Raw genomic sequence first — 21,486 nt, forward strand, 5'->3', positions numbered from 1 at the left:
AGGGCTAATCATATACATCTTACCTTACCTGAATCAACTTCAGTAAAATATAGAAATTTTTAACAAGTATGTATTTATTTTGGCTGCACTGGGTCTTAGTTGCAGCATACAGGATCTTCGTTGCAGCATGTAGGATCTTCAGTTGCGGCATGCATGCGGGATCTAGTTCCCTGACCAGGGATTGAACCCAGGCCCCCTGGGTTGGGAGCGTGGAGTCTTACCCACTGGACCACCAGGGAAGTCCCAAAATATAGAACTGTTGCTTGTATATAGCTCTACTCCTTCGTCCCCCTTTTTGTACTACTATTGTTATATAAATTACAGCTATATGTGTTATAAAACCAGCAATCTATTGGTATGATTATTAATTTATATAATTTTATGCCATTAAATAAGCTGAGAAGAGAAAGGAGAGCAAGTATATACTTTGAAGTTTGTTATATTAACCTTTTTATTCACTACTGCTGGTTCTCTTCATTTGCTCCTGTGGATTCAAGTTACCATCTGCCATCATTTCCTTACTCTAAAACAACTTTGCCTCCACCTACTTCCTTATGCTTTTATTATCAAATATATTACATTTCTATATGTTATAGGTCCCCCCAAACAATTTTGCATATTGTTTTATACAACTGCTTTTAAAACCAGTCAAAAGAAGATTTATACTATCTTTTTTATACTATCTTTTATTTATTTTTTTATTTATTTTTATTGGAGTATAGTTGCTTTACAATGTTGTATTAGTTTCTGCTGTACAGCAAAGTGAATTGGTTATACATATACATATATCCACTCTTTTTTAGATTTCCTATACTATCTTTTATAATTGCATTTTTACCTTTACTGGACTCTTTGGTATTTTGTTTGTTTGTATTCCAACTACCATTAGTGATCACTTACTTTCAGCCTGAAGAACTCCCTTTAGTATTTCTCACAATGCAAGTGTGCTAGCAATCTCAGTTTTGGATTATCTGAGAATGTCTTTACTTTGGCTTCATTTTTGAAACATGGCTTCACTAAATGTAAGTTGACAGGTTTTTTCAGTACTTTAAATATGTATTCTGGCCTCCATTGTTTCTCATGGATGTCAGGTGTTCATTTTATTGGGGTTTCCTTGTACATGATGAGTGTCTGTCTGTCTGTCTGTCTCTCTCACTTTGATTTTCTCTTTGGCTTTGGATTTCAGTATTTTACTATGATGTGTCTCGCTGTGGATCTCTTGGCTTTTAGACTACTCATAATTCATTAAATTTCTTAAACGTGTAATATTTTTCATCAAATCTGGGAAGTTTTCAGCTATTAGGTCTTCAAATATTTTTTTCTGCTTCTTTTTCTCTCCTCTCTCCTTCTGATACTCCTTTTATAGGTACACTGGTACAGTTAATGATGACTGTGTTCTGAGGCTCTGTTCATTTTTCTTCATTCTTTTTCCGCTCTATTCTTCAGACTGTATAATCACTACCAGTCTATTTTCAAGTTTTCTGATTCATTCTTGTGTCAGTTCAGTTTTACTGTTGAGCCCCTCTAGTGAATTTTTCATTTTGGTTATTGTACTTTTCAAGTCCAGAATTTCCATTTGGCTGTTTTTATAATTTCTATGTCTTTATTGACAGTATCTCTATGAAGAGACATCGTCATCATAATTTCCTTTACTTCTTTAAAAATGGTTTCCTTTAATTGTTTGAATATATTTATAATGGCTTGGAAGCCTTTGTCAAATTTGAAATCTGGGCCCTACCACAGGTAGTTTCTTTTGCCTGTTTTTCTCCCCCATGTACAAATTGTGCTTTCCTGTTTCTCTGCATGTCATAATTTTTGGTTGAAGTCTGGACATTTTAGGTAATATACTGTAGGAACTCTGGACAATGACTCTCTTTCACTTCTCCAGGGCTACTTTTTTGTTTTTTTTGCTTGTTTTTTGTTTACTGACTTGACTAGACTATTTTATTTTTTATTTTAAAAATTATTTATTTATTTATTTGTTTGTTTTGGCTATACTGGGTCTTGGTTGAGGCATGCAGACTTCTTAGTTGCAGCATGCAGACTCTTAGTTGTGGCACGCAAGCGGGATCTAGTTCCCAGACCAGGGATCGAACCCAGGCCCCCTGCATTGGGAGCGCAGAGTCTTACCCAATGGACCACCAGGGACAGACTATTTTAGTGAAGTCTATTTCCTCTGCAGTGTGAACCTTGAGTGTCACTCCTTAGAGGGCACAGACTTGGACATAAATACAGTCACCCTAGGATGATATTGGTTTTAGCAGGACTCTCTTTGGCTATCTCTTTCCCTGATTTTTGTGTTAAGCTCTCTGACTCATTTGCTATCACATACAGCTGTTAAGATTCCACTAATTGCTGGCTGATTGCTCTAATGTTTTCGAAATGCCTTGGGGCAGAGATTGTTCCACAGTCTGATCCAATTAAATTCAGACGGGGTAAATTTTGAGGAGTCTGAGGTTTGTTCTGACTGCAAGAGGGCTCTTCTTAGCTGTTTCTTTCCCTAGTTCTCTTTGGTGTACTAGCTGGCATACAGTAGCTTCTTGGTCTCAATTAAGAGGAGTCTCTTTTTATTTGCTTATCACCAAAATCTCACTGTTTTCAAGAGTGTCCTTAGGCTTGAACTTCCCCACACTATTTCAGATAAAGTCAAATTCCTTCTGCGGAAAGCTTCTGAGCTCTCTGTTCTTATGGCAAAATCTCTGATCTTCTTGGCTTGCCTCTGCCAGCATAGAACATGTCTTCTACAAGTGACCTGGGTCAAGCGTGTTCAGGGTTGCAGTATTCTCTGCCTGTCATCCTTAGAGTTGAGTGGCTATCCTGTTAGTAGGGGCTGAGTGAAGAAAAGGAACCCCCAACCTCTTGGTCACACGTACCATCAACTTAGTTTCTTTAACTCAAGAGCTGGAGAGGATGAGAAATGCTACCATTCTCTGTAAGATATTGTATCCCTTGATTAGGAGCTGAGGGGAGTGAGAGCAACCTTCTTGGCCATACCCACCCAGAGTTGGCATTCCATCCAGATGAACTGAGGGTGGGAGTGAGGGATGGTATTTGTCATGGCTCAAGGGTCATAGACTCTAGCTGTTCTCACCAAGTTTTAGGATGTTTTCTTGAATAAATGTTTCTTCATTTGCTGTATGCCCTTAGGACACCGCCCAGAGAATTTAAGTGGTTAGTTTTTAAAAATAGTTTTCACCAGTTATGCTTGTTTGCTTGGGAGCAGCTTCACAGAGCTCCTCATGCTGCCACCCCAGAAATGAAACTCCCTCTCATCTTTTTAATCATACTATTTCTATTAATATCCTTGAGCTTTGTTTTGGATGCAGTTAATTACTTGAAAACAGTTTGATCATTTCAGATCTTAAGAATTTTTAGATACAATTTTTTAGATAAAAATTGATTAAAAATTTTTAGTCTCGGGGGCTTCCCTGGTGGCGCAGTGGTTGAGAGTCCGCCTGCCGATGCAGGGGACACGGGTTCGTGCCCCGGTCTGGGAAGATCCCACATGCCACGGAGCGGCTGGGCCCATGAGCCATGGCCACTGAGCCTGTGTGTCCGGAGCCTGTGCTCCTCAACGGGAGAGGCCACAACAGTGAGAGGCCCACGTACCGCAAAGAAAAAAAAAAAAAATTTTAATCTAGGCCTAGCTAAAACAAGACTCTCTAAGTATTTAATACCCCATCAAGGTTTTCCAATCTGTTTGGTGAGAACAGGAACTATTTCCAGCCTGGTGTGATTGCTGGGAACTGTTGTCTCTGATTTTTCAGGTAGTTTTTCCACTTGCCTTGGGTAATTTTCCTCACAGGCATACACTGATCAGTATTCAGCTAATACTCAAGATGGAACCTATGCAGAGATCCAGAGTTCTTGCGCTGTGCAGCTTTCTTCTCTCCAGTACTCTATCCTGAGAATTCTAACTGACTTGGTTTCACTGGTCTCTCAGCTCCATCTCCTCAACTCAGGGAGTCTGCAAGGATCTGCTTGTGTTTCTCCTCCCTGTGCCACGGTTTCCAGGTCAGTAAGCTGGTTAGATTGCAAGGCTTACCTCATTTATTTTCTGTCTCTCAGGGATCTTCATATTCATTGCCTGGTAAACCGTGCCTTGAAAACCATATCTTCATATATTTTGTCTGTTTTTTTATCATTTCAGATGAGGGTAGATACAGTTCCTTATATTGCATCTTGGCTGGTACAGAAGTCCTCTTTAAACATTTGAAATATTGATTTTTAGTCTCTGCCTGATTTTCAGTTATTTCAAATTCTTGGGGTGTTAATTCTCCTATTTGTAGCATCTACTGACTCTTGTTCTTAATGAATACTTTCCTCGTGTTCCATAATTTTCTAAAGCTCACCTTTAATAACAATTTTCTCCCTTTGGAAATTCCAAGTGGCTTGAATGGTGGAAGTGTTCCTCTAGAATATTTGTCCCAGGTAAGTCATACAAGAACTAATTTCTGTGTTAATTTCTCAGTTTATTTTTTTATTATTTTTTAATATTTATTTTATGGGGGGGCTGCGTCAGGTCTTAGTTGTGGCACGCGGGATCTTTGTTGAGACATGAGGGATCTTTCGTTGTGGCGCGCAGGCATCTCTCTAGTTGTGGCGTGTGGGTTTTTTCTCTTTTCTAGTTGTAGTGCACAGGCTCCAGGGCACGTGGGCTCTGTAGCTGTGGCACACAGGTTTCAGAGCACGTGGGCTCTGTACTCTGTGGCACATGGGCTCTCTAGTTGAGGCATGTGAGCTCAGTAGTTGTGGCACGTGGGCTTAGTTGCCCCACAGCATGTGGGATCTTAGTTCCCTGACCAGGGATCGAACCCACGTCCCCTGCATTGTAAGCTGGATTCTTTACCACTGGACCTCCAGGGAAATCCCTAATTTCTCAGTTTATCAAGTGGATAGGTTGAGTTCCGATTCTCAACCAGTGTGCAGTATAATCTAGGGTTTTGATTTCTAACAGAAGACTTTTTTCCATATATAGCCCTGAATAAAAACAAGTTTCCTTTGTGCTTTCTCTGGGTCAATGATAAAAATCTTCTATTACTTTATCAAGGTTGAGAGGTCTTTCTAGGGTCTTAGCTTTTTAAAAAAGTTATTTATTTATTTAGGCTGCATTGGGTCTTCATTGCTGTATGCGGGCTTTCTCTAGTTGCGGCGAGCGGGGGCTATTCTTCATTGCAGTGCATGGGTTTCTCATTGTGGTGGCTTCTCTTGTTATGGAGCACAGGCTCTAGGCACACAGGTTTCAATAGTTGTGGCTCATGGGCTCTAGAATGCAGGCTCAGTAGTTATGGTGCACGGGCTTAGTTAGGAATCTTCCCGGACCAGGGATCAAACCCGTGTCCCCTGCATCAGCAGGCAGACTCTCAACCACTGCGCCACCAGGGAAGCCCGGGGCTATAAATTCTATCCTCCATAAGGATTAGGCAAAATATTGTATAAGTATGTAGATGTGCATTATTACAGAAAATAGGTCCAAAACTTCAATTAAATTCGTAAATAGGTCTACAAACCAAACAAGGGTTAAGGATAATTGCTTTTAACTTTCGATCTGTTTGTCTAAAATTTTACAGTTACGATGCTATATAATCCCACAAATTTAGAATTCTTTGGACTCACCTTCCCTAATAAATACATAGATATAGCTATGTCTGATTATATTTTTTTATACATTTCAAGCTAATAAATTCCCATTTATCATTCGTATATTTTCTATATCCCTAACTGCAAAACACTTTTTAAAAAATTAATTAATTAATTAATTAGTTTATATTTTTGGTTTCATTGGTTCTTTGTTGCTGCGCGAGGGCTTTCTCTAGTTGCGGTGAGCGAGGGCTACTCTTCATTGCGGTGTGCGGGCTTCTCATTGCCGTGGCTCCTCCTGTTGCGGAGCACAGGCTCTAGGCATGCGGGCTTCAGTAGTTGTGGCACATGGGCTCAGTAGTTGTGGCTCGCGGTCTAAGAGCGCAGGCTCAGTAGTTGTGGCGCACGGGCTTAGTTGCTCCATGGCAAGGGGGGTCTTCCCGGACCAGGCCTCGAACCTGTGTCCCCTGCCCTGGCAGGCGGATTCTTAACCACTGTGCCACCAGGGAAGTCCCTGCACTACACTTTTTGAACACATTTATTTACTCAATGGCCAACAGAATGAAGATCTTAGATAACTCTTGTGCATATGAAAGTATAAATACTACAAGAAGGAGGAGGAATAGAAGAAAAGGTGGGGCTTCCCTGGTGGCACAGTGGTTGAGAGTCTGCCTGCCAATGCAGGGCACACGGGTTCAAGCCCTGGTCCGGGAAGATCCCACATGCCGTGGAGCAACTAGGTCCGTGAGCCACAACTACTGAGCCTGCGCGTCTGGAGCTTGTGCTCCGCAACAAGAGAGGCCGCGACAGTGAGAGGCCCGTGCACCGCGATGAAGAGTGGCCCCCGCTTCCCATAACTAGAGAAAGCCCTTGCACGGAAACGAAGACCCAACACAGTCAAAAATAAATAAATTAATTAATTTTTTTTTAAAAAGAAGAAAAGGTGGGGAGTGAAAAGAATAACTAAGAAATTAATTAGTACAGAAAGAGAGTATCTCAATAAGCACTGTGTGAAGATGGTTAATATTTGAAGGCAGGAGGATGTTAGCCCTCACAGCTAGGGATCAGCACTTCTAAGTGCCCATCTGTTTCATAAAGTGACTCCTTGATTAAACTGCCTAACCTCCTTGATTTTTACTTTAGATACACAGGAAAAAATATCAAATATGTATATTTGGTATATATTTAATATATATATCAAAAGTCATTACAATTACGGTATTGAAAAGGTTGAATAATTCCACACATAAATGGATTAGATTAGGGAGGAAATATTTTTTATAGAAGACTCTATTATTAGTTGGGAGAAGAGACAATAGAAAAATTGAGAGGAAATCAATTAATTTTGTTATTTAGCCAGGCTGGATTTTACTGAAATATACTATCTAAACAAGCATAAATAAGATCATCCATATCCTTGGGAAAATTATCATCACACACATACAGGTAGAAGTTAGGAGCAACTTAATGTTTATAGCTCACATACTTCTTTGACATTCTTACATGAAATAAAATTCAGTATAGGGGCTTCCCTGGTGGTGCAGTGGTTGAGAATCTGCCTGCCGATGCAGGGGACACGGGTTTGTGCCCTGGTCTGGGAAGATCCCACATGCCGCGGAGCGGCTGGGCCCGTGAGCCATGGCCGCTGAGCCTGTGCGTCCGGAGCCTGTGCTCCACAAAGGGAGAGGCCACAACAGTGAGAGGCCCGCGTACAGCAAAAAAAAAAAAAAAAAAAAAAAAAATTCAGTATAAAACTACCAACTCAACTTCATTTGGTTCCTTTAATAGCATTATTATTAATTAGCAATAATGGTTGTAAAGATAAAGGTATAGTTTCTGTCTTCTCAGGACATACTTTTCAGAGTTTCTTTTCAAAATATTCTTTAAACTATCAGATGATTTGTACATTAATAGCCAAATCCCATAAGTCTTGTCATGAGTAAGGAAGATAAATTTCCTATGATTTTATCTATTTATTATATAAGGAAATATTTCCTTCCCCAAAGTCTACTTGACTACATGATTTTTCCATTCAAAAATACAGTATGTATTTTCCGTGTGATTCTCTGCTAGCAACTAACAGCTACCAATCAAGAGAAGCCATTATATTGAGAAGCCTTGCTGATAGAGTGAGAAAAACAAACATGGAATTCAAAATCGGATAGCAAATCTAAGTTTGACTACTGGCTCTGCCATTTACTAGTTGTGTGACCTTAAGAAAGCAATTTAACAGCTGATCAGTTTCTTTATCTGAAAAAGTAAAGGGATTGCTATGCCTAAAACAAAGGACTGTTGTGAGAATTATAGATAAAAATGCCAAGTTCTCAAAATGCTAAAAAGAAAAAACAATAACAACTAGAGTGAGACTGTGGTACACAACCTGTTCTAGATGCATCTTTTTCTCCTTTAATGTGAGTAAATACTGTCTAAGTCTTTCCTGTATTACAAAATGAATTATTTAACAAAGATAAAATTTCCACAGTTTTAGTTTGTGGACCTCGAGGTTCTAACTAAGGCTGATCTTCTCAAACCTACTCATTTATTAAATTCCAGCTATGTCCTTAGCACTCTTCTTATAACAAAAAAAAAACACTGTAAAATTCTCTAAAATTCCTATAACATCTCAGATCCTAGGAAATAGCAATGAGAAGAGATTATCAACCCCTGGCCTTAGGAGTCTCTTGAAGTTAGATTTCTTGAACTAAAAGACTTCTGAAAGCTATTAAAGAAGAGCCTATTGGGAAAAACAAAACAAACCACAAATAGCAAAATCTCCCTTTCTCCTGATCTGATCCCCTAGTTCCACTTTCTTCCATTTCTGGGCTAAGGACTTGAAAGCAAGCAATCCCATTATGAACTGAAGCAACATAATATATACCTCGAAAGTCCTTTGAGGCCTTGGTACCCAAGTGGGGAGTAGTTTTACTTTCTAAGTAAGTAACCGTAAAAGATTGTGTTAAACATGTAACACTCCATTCTCAACAGAAACCATCTCTGTCTACACACTTAACAGCAACTGAAAAGTAGAGGTTAATGCCACTCTATTAGAACGCTTGCAAAGAAGTTAAATTCTATCACTCCAAAATGAGAAGTTACAAATTTATTTTCCCTAGATACTTCTCTGTGAAAATAAATTCCTTTACTGGTAATTTATATAAGAAACGTTTTGGTTTGTTAAAAAGGGCACTGAGAGGGTATATAACTTCAGACAAGTCATTTAACCTCTTAGCCCAAGTGCTCTCTATATCCCTGCTACTCAAAGTGTGGTCCACAATCAGCAGAATTGACATCACTTGGGAGCTTGTTAGACATGCAGAATATTAGGCTTACTAAAACTCAGTATAGGAAACTACTGTACCCCAGACCCGCTGACTCAGAGTCTTCATTTTAACAAGATCACATATGGTTTATATATATATATATGAAAGTTTCAGAACCACACCTCTATACAATAAGGGGGTTTGACTAAATGATTTTAAGGTCACATATAACTGATTATTTTTTCAAGAGAAAAATCAGATCTGACAACACTGGAGCCTGTATTCTCATGCGGCAACAGTAGGCTGGAACTGAGTAGCAGCTGCCTCATAAGATGGGGCATGCACTCTCCTTGGCTTCCCCAGTCCTCATCTGGCCCCTCTTATGTTAACTGCTTGGCCCCTATTTAGCCACTAATCTAAATTATATAGATTCCAAGCAGTAATGAGGAAGTTCCTTTTTCAGTAAATGAGAGGCCTTCAGAGGTAAAAATTCATTAGCTGTAAGTAGTTTTAGGTGAAAGGAAATAAATTGTTCATTTACCTTGATGGGAAGTAGTGAGGTCCAGGTAGGAAGTAAGGGTGATGAAAAGAGAATCGTGGTGGGGTCCCAAACAATGTGGCTGCATGGCCAAGGGGAGGGGGCTGGCAGACATGTGGATGTGGAATAGGAGGAGCTTGTGGGATTGGAGCACTTCTGGGACAAGTGGAGACGCTGGGATACTCCTTGGGAGGTTGGATTGTAGAGGCTGCAAATCTGGCGTGGGCAGTACTTGCACTAGTTGGAATCCTGCTGGTGCTCTCCAGAGAGACAGGAGTGGGTCTCTTCACAGAGCAACTGGCTCCAGAATGCAGCTGATGAGTGTCTGTTTGGGAGGGCCCAGCAAAGCACTGGGGTGGGAGTGGTGGACAGAGGGGCAAACTTGGAGCCTGGACAGCCACCTGGGCAGTACTGGAGACGCTCGGCTGGAAAAGCGTGATGGGGCTTGGGCGCTGGACTGCAGGTGTGGGCAGCTGGACGGCAGGTGGAGCTTCACCTTTGGAAATAAAAATAGCATGGGTCAGGCATGAACTGAGTCACTCCATATTTTTCTTTTTTTCTGCAGAACTTAATAAACTGTACAACCAGAAGTCTTCACTAACCACCTTACCTAAGAACATCACCACCCTATTTTAGCATCTTGAACAAACTGAAGTCATCTTGTTCATTTATTTTACATTCTTGTCTCTCTTTCCCACCTAGATTCTAAGTGCCATAAGAGGAGAGACCTTTTCTGTTTTGCTCACTACTGTATGTATCCCCAGGGCTCAAAATTCTGCTTGGCACAGAATAGGCTCTTAAAAAATATTTTTTGGATAAATAAATAAATGAATAAAATGATTGAGTGATTGAGTGAAAGACAAATACACACAAATGCTGGTACATATATATAAATGTTTCTAAAAGAAATAATATGAAACTACTGATAGTGGTTACTTTTAAAAGGTGGTCATCTGGAAGAGGGGACAGGGCGGTGGGACACCAGACTTTAATTTTATACCTATTGGTACTACTTGAATTTTCTGTTCTCTAAATATATCAATTCTATTTTACATATTAATAGAGGTTTCATCATAGTGGTATGGGTCATTTTTCTTTTATTTTGTATACGTCTCTATATTAAACTAAATTATAAATGACATTTAATTTTTTAATTGGAAAAAACTAAAGAAACAATCAGTAAAATTATTTTGCTTTATTACATTCAATATGAATACATAAGGAAATTCCCAAGTGAGACTAAGACTTGCCATAAGTCAGCAATTTGTGACAGATAAGAAAGGAATATTATCACAGCAGGGCATGATGGATATAGCAGAATTTTTAGAGGCAAGTGAAATAATCATGTATTTGATCTTTCTGATCCTGAAGAAGAGAGGACTGCTGACCGAGTTGCTGAGTTATCCAAATGACACACTTAGCCTAAATTTAACTTAACTTTTCCACAGAAATACAGAGAGAAGCCAAAGCAATAGATTCATGATCTAGTTTATTTCAATGCAGTTAGCTCTCTGTTAATATAGAAGATGCAGTCCAAGAACAGACCCCGTGATGAGAAATGTTTCTGTCAGAGGCCAAAAGGATTGTGAATCTTCTCTCAGCCTTGGCCAGGTAACACCTTCCTCTCCTTCCTTCTCTCCAGATAAGTCAAATAACTACCCCTCCTCCCCCTTAAACCTGGAGGTAGGGAATTAAGGGGTATAACTGTTTCAAGTTGGCCTCTGACCCAGTGAAGTAGAGGCAACACAGGAGCAGGGTGTAGATGAAGCTGTACTGATTCTCAGTTAATGGGGTTACATGGACTAGCCCTCCAATCTGTGAGGCACAGGCCTGAGGCCTTTCCTGATTAATCAAACATAATTTCCCTCTTCAGGTTCCCTCAGAACCTATAAATCTATCACATATCATAAAATAGTGTAAATTTGCAGGTCTGCCACCCTTACCACAATCACAAAACTGGGAGCTCAAGAGCAGAACAGTTTAATTCATGTTTGTATCCCCATTACCTGGCACAGAACCTGGTTAATAATAGTTAAGAAAGGTATGAGTAGGTGAAAGAAAAAACAAACTAACAAATAAACCTATAGCTGACAGAACCTCTACCACTCATCTGGTATAAGGAAAATCTCTATGCAACTATGAAGCCAGGCTGACCTGTAAAATCTCTCAGTTTTATTCACTGAATTATCACTGCACTCAAGACATCTGCTCCTAAAATATACCTCTGACACAGATTTCTTTTTCCTGTACAGTACAGGAGGCTCTTAGTCCTCAGAAAAGAAGTATGGTCATTTTAGGCAAAGGAAACACAAATTATAGGAGCCGTAGAGAACAATGATATTATTTCAGTTATTGAAGAAGGAAGGGACTCATCTTTTATCTGATGCAAATGTTCTTTTCTACCAAAGATATTTTTATAAAATAAGGGGTACCAGTGAGGCATGAGGTGATAAAATCATGCATTCATTTAACTAAACAAATATTCACTAAGCAACTAACATGTGTCAAGCACCATTTTGGCCTGAGGTAAAAAATCAGATAAATCAGATGCATAGAGAGTTATATGGTAGTATAATGAAGATGTCCTAAATGTCAAAATTCATGTTGCTAAACAAGAGGTTAAAGTCTGCAACACCTAGTCATCACTGATAAACTGTCAGTGAATAGGGAAGACTTGTGGAAAGGGCAGAGATCTAATGTATCACACTGTAGATAAAGCATGGAAAAGACCAGCCAGTCACCTGGTTTCTCTCCTTCTAGCATACAGCTAGGTTACATTTCTCAGCCTCTCTTGCAGTTAGAAGTGGTCCTGTGGCTCAGGCTAACCAATGGAATGTAAGAAGTGATATGCACCATTTCTGAAACTGGCCCATAAAAAACTCTCATGCATGATCCTCCATGCTCTTTTCCCTTCCGCAGGTCATGCACACTTGGATGCTACATATCAAAGATGGAAGAGCCATAGGGTAGAAGAAAACTGTGTCCATGAATCCCTTGGAAGAAAGCCAGAAATACTTATTTTGGACTTTACATGGGTAAAAAAATAAACCATGATTCTGTTTAAATCGTTACGTTTAGGTGAGTGTTGAAGCAGCTAGCATTATCTAATTGTTACATGAGGTACAGAGCAGAATTTTAGATCTATAGTACAATATGATAAGAACAAAAGAAAAAAATTAAAGTTATTAATAACTTTCAACAATTCTGGCAAATCTCTCCCACCCACTCCTAAAGAGGAAGACTCTACTGCCTGTGTTGAATGGATGAAGGATGCAACCAGGCTTTTGCTGTGTGACTGGGATGAACAGGAAGGAGTAGAGAATGGCATAAACTGAGGATAGACCAAATTTCTCTAAAAGAAAAACTTGTATAGAGGTAGAAAGAAGAACAGGAGGACGAGCATATGGCTGAGGAGAGAGAAACAGAGGCATAGAGAGGAGGAGAGGACAGAGAGAAATAGAGTAAGAGGCAGAGACATAGAGACAGAGATGGGAAATGGAGACTTGGGAAGAACAGTTAGACAACTGCTAAGAAAGATGGGACTTTGGGGACAGAAATGGTAATGAGGAACCTAAGAAGACTTACTAATAGTTTGAACCATAAGATTCCACCTTCCTTGCCTCATAAGAAAACCTACAATAATGAGCTACATCACTTTTCAAGGAATTTTCAAGCCATATCTTTGTTTCTTATGGATATAAAACTTTGCTAGAACTGATCTTAAGTCAGGGACAAGACCAGATTTTTTTGCATTATAATAACAGTATCAGAATGTTGGAGGGTTTTTTTTGTTCTATATCTGTTAAATAAGAATAGATGGGTAAACCAAAATCATATCACATGTTTACTACCAAAAAATTAAAATAGTAGTAAACATTTTTAAAGTAAAAATTTAGAGAAAATGTATGAATTCAGAAGAGTGAAAGATGTCAACTGAGTTTAGATGTAATAAGGAAAACCCATTTCAGGTTTGAGAAATAAAATGTAGAAAATGAAATAATCTCACCAGAAAATTCCTAAATATATAAAATTGACATTTAAAAGCCAGGCTAAAATAAATATAGCTTCTACCAAACTTCCAGAATACTTTAAAATAAATAAATTTGATCACTTAATATAAATGAAAATGCTGGCATAACTGGCAACAAAGACATATGATAAAGAAAGTATCTAAAAAGTATTCTGGACTATCCGGCTGTAAGTACTTTCAGAAACTAGAAACAGGAGACAAGCTCACAAGATCACAATATCACAAGATCTTAGGTGGCATTCACTGAAGAATTTTAGAGAAACTCAAAGTTAGAACTGAGAAAATATTAGATGAAGTAAATAATACAAATGGTCTCTTTGCCAAAAATGCTATGCCAGAGCATTTTTGGAAAGTCAACATAACTCCAAGTTATTGGAAGTAGTGAACTTGTTATTGGAAGTAGTGAACTTGAGAACTATAGTTTGGTGAGTCTATTTTCTACACTTGAAAAGGTGATGAAATCTATACAATGTATTAGTGTATAAAGGTTGCTAGGAAAAAAGAGAACAAATTTTTTTCTGATAAGAAATAAATTATACCTCACTAACTTGATATCTTTCTTCCATGGGAATAAACAAAACAAGTTTGAAAAACACGATTACCATGACTTTATGTTTAGAATATAATATAAAATTAGTTGAAAGAAACAAAAAAAGGGATGGTGTAAAAATTTGTATCTGTAGATAATAAGCGATTAAAAGTAGATTCTCTTAGGGATTTGTGCTATAATTTGTTCTTATTTAACAGTTTTATAAATGATTTAGAATATAAAATATATAGTGAAATTTCCAAATTGGCAACTGATAACAACTCCTCCAAGTAATATAATGCCAAGCTGATGAGTACAAACTAAAAGAACATATTTCAAAAGTTGTACGATTGGGCACCAGCGTAGCCAATAAATCTCATCATAACTATTACATAACTATTATATATATATATATATATAATTATTATACATATAACTTTATATATTGGGAAAATAATTCCCAAATTTTATACTTAAAAGATAATGATTTTTTTAATCATTTGAGATCCAAGAATTAAATCTTTACTGATACTACATATTACTAGAAATAAGAAAAATTTAAAAAGAAAAAAGCAAACAAAAGATCATTATCCTTAGATTTGATTACTTTGTATATGGCTCTGAAATGCTTCCTGTAATATTGCTTGTCATACTTAAATAAAACATCATGGATGCAAGAGCTCTACCACTTTCTATCTCCCCAAATCTTTGCTCAGAATTGCATAAAATTAATATATTGTATAAAACTGTCAGCTGCCTCAAGTAAGAACACTGATAAATATATTTCTGGGGAGAGAAAACATACAGCATTTAACTGTGGATAGAATCACATGGAAGAGGGGTCTTAGAAAAAGGGGTAAAGAGAAGAAACAGATGATAAAAGTGTAAATCATAAATAACAGATAAAACAAGGTAAGTTAAAAAAAAAGCACAATTAAGCCTAGATTGAAATACAGGATTAAAAGAGATACTACCAAATAGCAAAGGGTGAAAGTGCCTGACAGTTCTGGGAGAGAACAGGGTGATAGGATCAGCCTTCTTTGCCTTGAGCCTAGATACCCCGAATGTGGCTTTGTTGGTATCCATTGCTATAATAATACACGGGAAAAAAATTGAAAATGCCTAAGATATAATAAGTTAATTTTCAAGATATCTAAACCTCTCAGCACATAGATATGAGGAGGTAGAAACTGGAAAGAACAGTAGTTTCAGGATAAGTGATAGCAAGTAGTGAACGTACAAAGCTCTGCTTAAGAGATGACTAAAATAGGCTCTGGAAGAACAAACTAATGATGGATAGACCTATAACAAGTTCTTAAGATACTAGATTCTCAATTTTGGGTTCTTAAAAGCAAAAGACAGGAATGTTGTGAAGAACTGATAATAGAGGAGAAATTTAGGGAAAGACAATGTAATGAACGAAATATCTGGTAGAAGATAGATTACTTCCATTGCTTTTCTAGGGCAGCAAAAAAAAAATGGTCTTAAGAGATCAGTCACCATTACTATATTCCAGGACAGGATGCCTCATACCCCATCAGCAAGGCATTCTTTTATGCTAATAGTAAAAACACATACCTATTTCCTATTGAATTACCTCAGTCATTTCCTGCATTATCTGCATAATCTATGGACTCATCCTGATTTGCTTAAAAGGTCTGACATAGAATATTTGCTACTCTAGCAAACCAAGGGCTTTGATGTCTACTGAAATCTTTCTTTCTCTGATTTAATGTTTTCACTCTATTTTTGATTTTTTTCTTAACGTTGTTCTAAACTCTTAAGCTAACAGAAACAAAATTTCAAGTTAAGAGGTAAAATTATCACACAGCCATTAAAAAATGTGTAATCTACAATAAAACCAACTCACCAACTGAATGAGTGATGGTGTTCTGTAGGCTGGGAATTACCACAGAGTAGGTAGGTGAGCAATAAGGATAAACTGTTGTTGGATTTGTAGAGATGATATTCTGTGTGGTACCAGAAAGTACATTGGAAACGCTTAGAGGGAAGCGTTTTCGCTTCCCTGGACGAGGCTGATAAACCCAACCTAGAAAAGAAGATAAACTATTTTTAATTTGAACATATAGATACTATTTAGCCTTGAAATAGTTCTTTTCACATTAAAAGTCCAAAACACTTCTAAGACTTAATTGTCTAAAGTATCTTTTCCAGCTCTATGATACTATTTCTGTGCATTTTAGCATATATATCCATACGGCTCCTAACTAGTGGCCAATGTTGTAACCCATAATTCAAAGGAAGAGAAAGGGCAAATGTCTTTTATCCGAAGACACATAATGAATTTATAGTAAAATCAGCATTAAAGGCACTGACTTTGAATCCCAAAGCTTTTCCTCTACCCATAAAACAATGCCCCAGTAAGATACTATTTGTCTCCTCCTGTTTCCTCACTTTCTATAAGACACAATTATCTATATATTATGATGAAGTGGTTACTAATGACCAGTCACTATTTTTATGCCTTCTTCGGGAAGAGAGTCACTCTCTTAGACTTGGCAGTCTCCAAGTCCACAAACCACCCAATTTCCTTCCAAACTCAGAAAAGTGGAGTTAGGGCAGTTGTAGCCACTGTATAACCAAGAGAATCACTGGTTCCCTGTAACCGCTGCTCTGACGATTCCCCCCAGAACCTTTCTGCTATTACTTTAGAAAAATAGTTATTCTTTGCCCACCATGCACAATACGTTGGGCATACACTGTGCTTTTACCAAGCTTAATATCAATGTCCTCATTGCTGGGGAGAGAATCAGAATTTATTTCAAACTACATCATGATGAGGATAAATTTATCAATCAGAAGGCAGCACTATATTCTGATAACCATATAATATTAAAATGGAGCATGGTGTTAATGCCTGCAGCGTGCCCTGCATATTTTCTCTGTTGCTCTGATTTGAACTTCATTTTCTAGCATATTTGAAAAATTATAGCCTAGAACTCTGGAGCTTTACCTTCATTACGTTTATATTTATATATTTAATCAAAACGACAGTAAAACTGTTTGTCCCCAGGTTTGCATTAGTTGGCAAATATGAGACCAGATATCCCTCTACTTTGTTCTGTTTAAGGAAACTTATGCCCAGTATCAATTAAATCATTACTGTAATATTAGCCAGTATTTTCTCTATTGTACATATCAGATTAGAAAAAAATTACATTTTTGTCTTTCAGTCTCAACCTAACCTATTCTTTACCTAAATAAATTTAAAGAAGTTAGAAAGAGGCTTTGTTCATTTCGTTTGATTACCAGGAAATTCCTCTCTGTGCTTTTCTTTAATCTTTTGTGCTTCATCATAATAGGGTTTCTTTTGTTCTTCACTAAGTTTGTTCCACTCTAACCCGAGCTGGACACTGATTTCTGCATTGTTGGCTGCTGGGTTAGCTTTGGCTAGTGCTGGCCGGTGGATCCTTGCCCAAACCATAAATGCATTCATGGGTCGCTTCACATGACCATTTCTGTCCTTACTGAAGGGAGTATCTGGTATTCCTACATGACAAAAATTAAGAGACTAAATTAATGTGCCACACACACACACAACTTTAAAGTGAAGTGCACTTCCACCTATATTTACTTTTTAAATATCTGGAGAAAATATACACTTCAATATAGCCAAGGAACTGCCAGCATTCCAGAATTCCTCATAACCCCTGAACTCAACATTCTAAACTGTGGCTTAGAAAGACTCTTCTCTTCCTCAAAAAGAATAATATTGTTGAAGATACTGTGGAAGTAATAATGTTGAAGACACAGTAAACTGCTGGCTTACTACTTCTTTGAGCTATATTAATATCTCTCACAATAATTAACATTTAGTTTATTTCCCATTAAAATATTCTATTACTCGGGGACAGGAATTATGACTTATTAATGACTATAATCCTAGCACTAGGTGGGTGTACCCTAAATGTTTAAAGAAACTCATTTACATGCCACTGGAGTGCCCATTCAAGCAAAAATACTTATAATATTAATATACTATATTATTTATATTTCGTTATGAAGGTGAAGCACCTGCCAAGGTGGGTCACTAACACTAGTTCCATGTCCCAGGAGAATAAATAAGAGGAAAATAAGAAAAGTGACTTTTTGAAAGTCACAGAGACAGCTGAAATTACAATAAAGGAAGTTGTTTAAATTCACATCTCTTACATAATTCATCAAAAACCACTGCCTATAAACTTCATATATTGTTTCTCTTTATTTTAGGATTACTTGATATATAAAATTTTAAAATGCACAAAGGATGAAATAAGTATTATAAAGAAAGCTTCCCCTTTCTCTCCTTTATAAAATGAAAACAAAGTTTAAAAATTACTGACGATAAAAAGCAAGAGGATGGGGTACAGATGAACTTATTTGCAAAGCAGAAATAGAGACACAGATGTAGAGAGAAGAAACATATGGGTACCACAGGGGGAAGGGGAGGATGGGATGAATTGGGAGATTGGAATCAACATGTATACACTACTATGTGTAAAACAGGTAACTAATGAGAACCTACTGTATAGCACAGGGAACTCTACTCAGTGCTCTGTGGTGACCTAAATAGGAAGGAAATCTGAAAAAGAGGGGATATATGTATACGTATAGCTGATTCACTTTGTTGTACAGCAGAAACTAACACAACATTGTAAAGCAACTATACTCCAATAAAATTTTAGAAAAAAAAAAGCAAGAGGGAGGGGTGGGGAGGAAGAATCAGTAAAGAAAATAAGAAAACAATAAAGATAAAAGTCAATGAAGATATGAACTGGATTAATATGACTTTCCATTGACATTTACTACCATAGTATTCTGTCTGAATTAAATCTTAAAATAAGAATTTTCTAGCTATATATTTGGAAATAATGGATAGAAATAAAAAATCTACTTGTAATTGTTACTACTGTAACTGTGGTCATTTCTTTTAAAACAACTTATTCTACAGTGTTTTCATTTTCTATATTTCTATAAGTCCTTAGCTTTTAGAATACCATTACAATTAATTATGTAGTTTTCTCCTAGAAAATGTTTACTCTTCATTTTTAAAGAAGATAAATCACCTCTAAATCCAGTATAAACTTTCCTGTTTATTTTTTCATTAAACACTATTTTTTCTTGTTTCTTGATAACATGTAAAAATACTGAGCTACTATAATACAATATTTTAAAATGTTGATTATCTGTAGCATATAAACTGAGGGCTTTGTGTTATCTAGCAAGAACATTTCTATTTTTGCGTATAAACATTAGTCACATCTAAATCTCATCCTTCACTGGGTCTTAAAAAAATAATTATTTTTAATGTTTGGGAATCTTGAACGTGTTAGCATATTTTACTGGTATATGTACAAGTCAGAAATGGTACCTTTGCAGACTTTGCCCTGAACCCATGATTTTATTTTTCTAATTTATGCTTCTCAACAGCTGACATGTCAGCTACGGGGCAATAGACGAAGTTTGAAAACCAGACTGATTCCCTTGCCGTCTAATACCTGCATCTGAGGGAAGCACGGTGAGCGGGACATCTTTGGTTTCAATTTTTACAGAAGGCTCCAGTAAGGACTGCATTTTAATAGGCACCGGTGTCAAGGGGACCTTGGTCAATCGTATCAGCTCTGAAGGTGGAGGTCCCTGAAACTGGATCCGGGCCCCAGGGGGCACGGTGTGAAGAGTCAAAGGGATCCTAAGCTCTTGCTGGTGCGGCCCAAAGGCACTGGACGGCTGGGTCAGGATGACATCTTTGCTGCCATGGACCAGGCCACTGGACGCGGGCTCTGTGCCGAGCCTGGAGTCCTCGCGGAGTCTCTCAGCCTCCTCCGTTTTGATGACTCCTTCTCTGATAGCCGCCAGGCTTTTGCCTTCCCCGCCTTTCGCCGTGTAGCTCATGACCTCTTCCTCCTCCTCCAACTTGCCCTTCTCGTCCCCTCGTGGGCTGTCGAGGGCCGGCCCGGGGCCTCCCGCCTTTGCCGCCCTGGAGGCCTTAGGGCCCGCCTTGATGGCCCTCCGAGGTCCCACTGACGGATCCAAGCTGGGGTCCGGCTCCTGCTTCTCTGCCTTAACGTGCACCGGCCGGGGCTGCACCGGGTGCAAATGAGGCCTGCAGGGGGCGCCCTCGGACGCCGAAGGCGGCGGCAGCAGTAGCAGGTCGGGCCTCAGCTGCAGCAGCCGCGCCTGCGCGGGAGAGGCGGCTGCGCCTTCCTCCCAGGCCAGAGGCAATGGTGGCCCAGGCGGCAACAGTAACACCTGCTCCGGGTTCACCTGCAGCACCCGCTGTGCCGCGGGCTGTACGCCCGACGCCGGAGCCTCCCCGCACGACGAGACTACGGTCGCAATGGCGGCCGCGCACGGGGCGGGCGGCGACGCAGAGGGCTCCGCGGCCGCTGCCCGAAAGGAGGCGCCCTCGACAGGCATCGGGGGCGGAGCGGGGCGCAGCGGGCGCGGCGGGGTCGCCCGCGGCAGTTGGCGGAGCTCCGGCCTGGCTCTCTCCATGGGGGGAGGGAGACGCCCCGGCCTAGTGCCGGCCCGGATTGTGACCTCAGCCGTTTGTTGGCGACCTTCTCCCCTCCCCCTTTCAGTTAAGACCCTTCCAAGGCCTTTGCTACCCAGAACCCTACGCGGTTCAAAAAGCAGCCCTTGGTCTTGGCCTCGCCCAACCACAAGCGTCTTGGTACCCCCACCCCCGGCCCGCCAATCACAGGCACGTTCTCCGGCTCCTCCCGCCCTCCACGCACCCCTGGTGCCGACTCCTCGAATCACCCGCTACGGCCTGGGCTGCGGCACGTGCTGCCCATTTTCCCCCTGTGACTCTCCCTCTCTTCCGGAGTTCTCTTCCGGCCGTTGTCCTTAGTTACCCTTTCCCCGTCCGGAGCGCCCGACAATGGCGTTGCCCAGGAAACAGAGCGCTTCCACGCCACTAACCTCCAGGAGATAAAGCCGTGTGAGTTCTTCACAAGAGCTGGAGATCCCTGCCTTGTACGCGTGGTTTGCAATTCCAGAATACCCCGTGGGCCCTGACCCTCACCGGGGTCTTTGGATTTGTGCCAAGGGAAAAGAAGGCAAATTTTGCAACTTCTCAATAACCCCCTTAGCTGATCTTGCTGGGAAGAGTGTTCGACTCGGCCATTACTGTGCTAGTTAAACTTTTCATTTATCACCACTCCTGTGGGCCCTGCTTGCAAAATACATCCCAAATTCATCCACCTCTTTCGGTTTCTCCCGCCATTACTCTGTTCTGCTCTTACATCATCTTTCACCTGGATACTGCTATAGCTCTGTAAATAGTCTCCCTGCTTTTCACTTTTGTCCCACTATGCTCCAGCTGCCAAGAATCTTTGAAAAATACAAATCTAGTCCTCCCACACCCTCTCTCCAAAAAAAATCTTCTCAGGCCACGCAGTAAAGGTTTAATAGTCTTGGCAAGGTCCGTAAGGCCTCAAATGGCTTGGGCTGTAGTTCTACTTACCACTCTAGCCCCAGCTTTAGCTACACCGCCTCTCATCATTCTTTCTCCTACTTCAAAGATGTTTGAATATGCCCTCACTTG

General features: G+C 39.5%; 1 protein-coding gene across 1 annotated transcript in view; it reads right to left on the bottom strand.

Moving 5' to 3' along the window:
• Window positions 1-20,750, bottom strand: part of SOX30 (SRY-box transcription factor 30) — a 33,129-nt gene extending 12,379 nt beyond the window's left edge. Inside the window, exons 1-4 of the mRNA XM_007115429.3 lie at window positions 19,436-20,750; window positions 17,208-17,447; window positions 15,808-15,987; window positions 9,382-9,874 (exon numbers count right to left, since the gene is read on the bottom strand). Of these exons, the coding sequence (XP_007115491.1) occupies window positions 9,382-9,874; window positions 15,808-15,987; window positions 17,208-17,447; window positions 19,436-20,432 (1,910 nt within the window). The 5' untranslated portion in view covers window positions 20,433-20,750. The remainder of the gene's footprint in view (window positions 1-9,381; window positions 9,875-15,807; window positions 15,988-17,207; window positions 17,448-19,435) is intronic.
• Window positions 20,751-21,486: the final 736 nt, after the last annotated feature.

The sequence above is a fragment of the Physeter macrocephalus genome, chromosome 8 (genome assembly GCF_002837175.3).
Source record: "Physeter macrocephalus isolate SW-GA chromosome 8, ASM283717v5, whole genome shotgun sequence".
Taxonomy (NCBI): Eukaryota; Metazoa; Chordata; class Mammalia; order Artiodactyla; family Physeteridae; genus Physeter; species Physeter macrocephalus.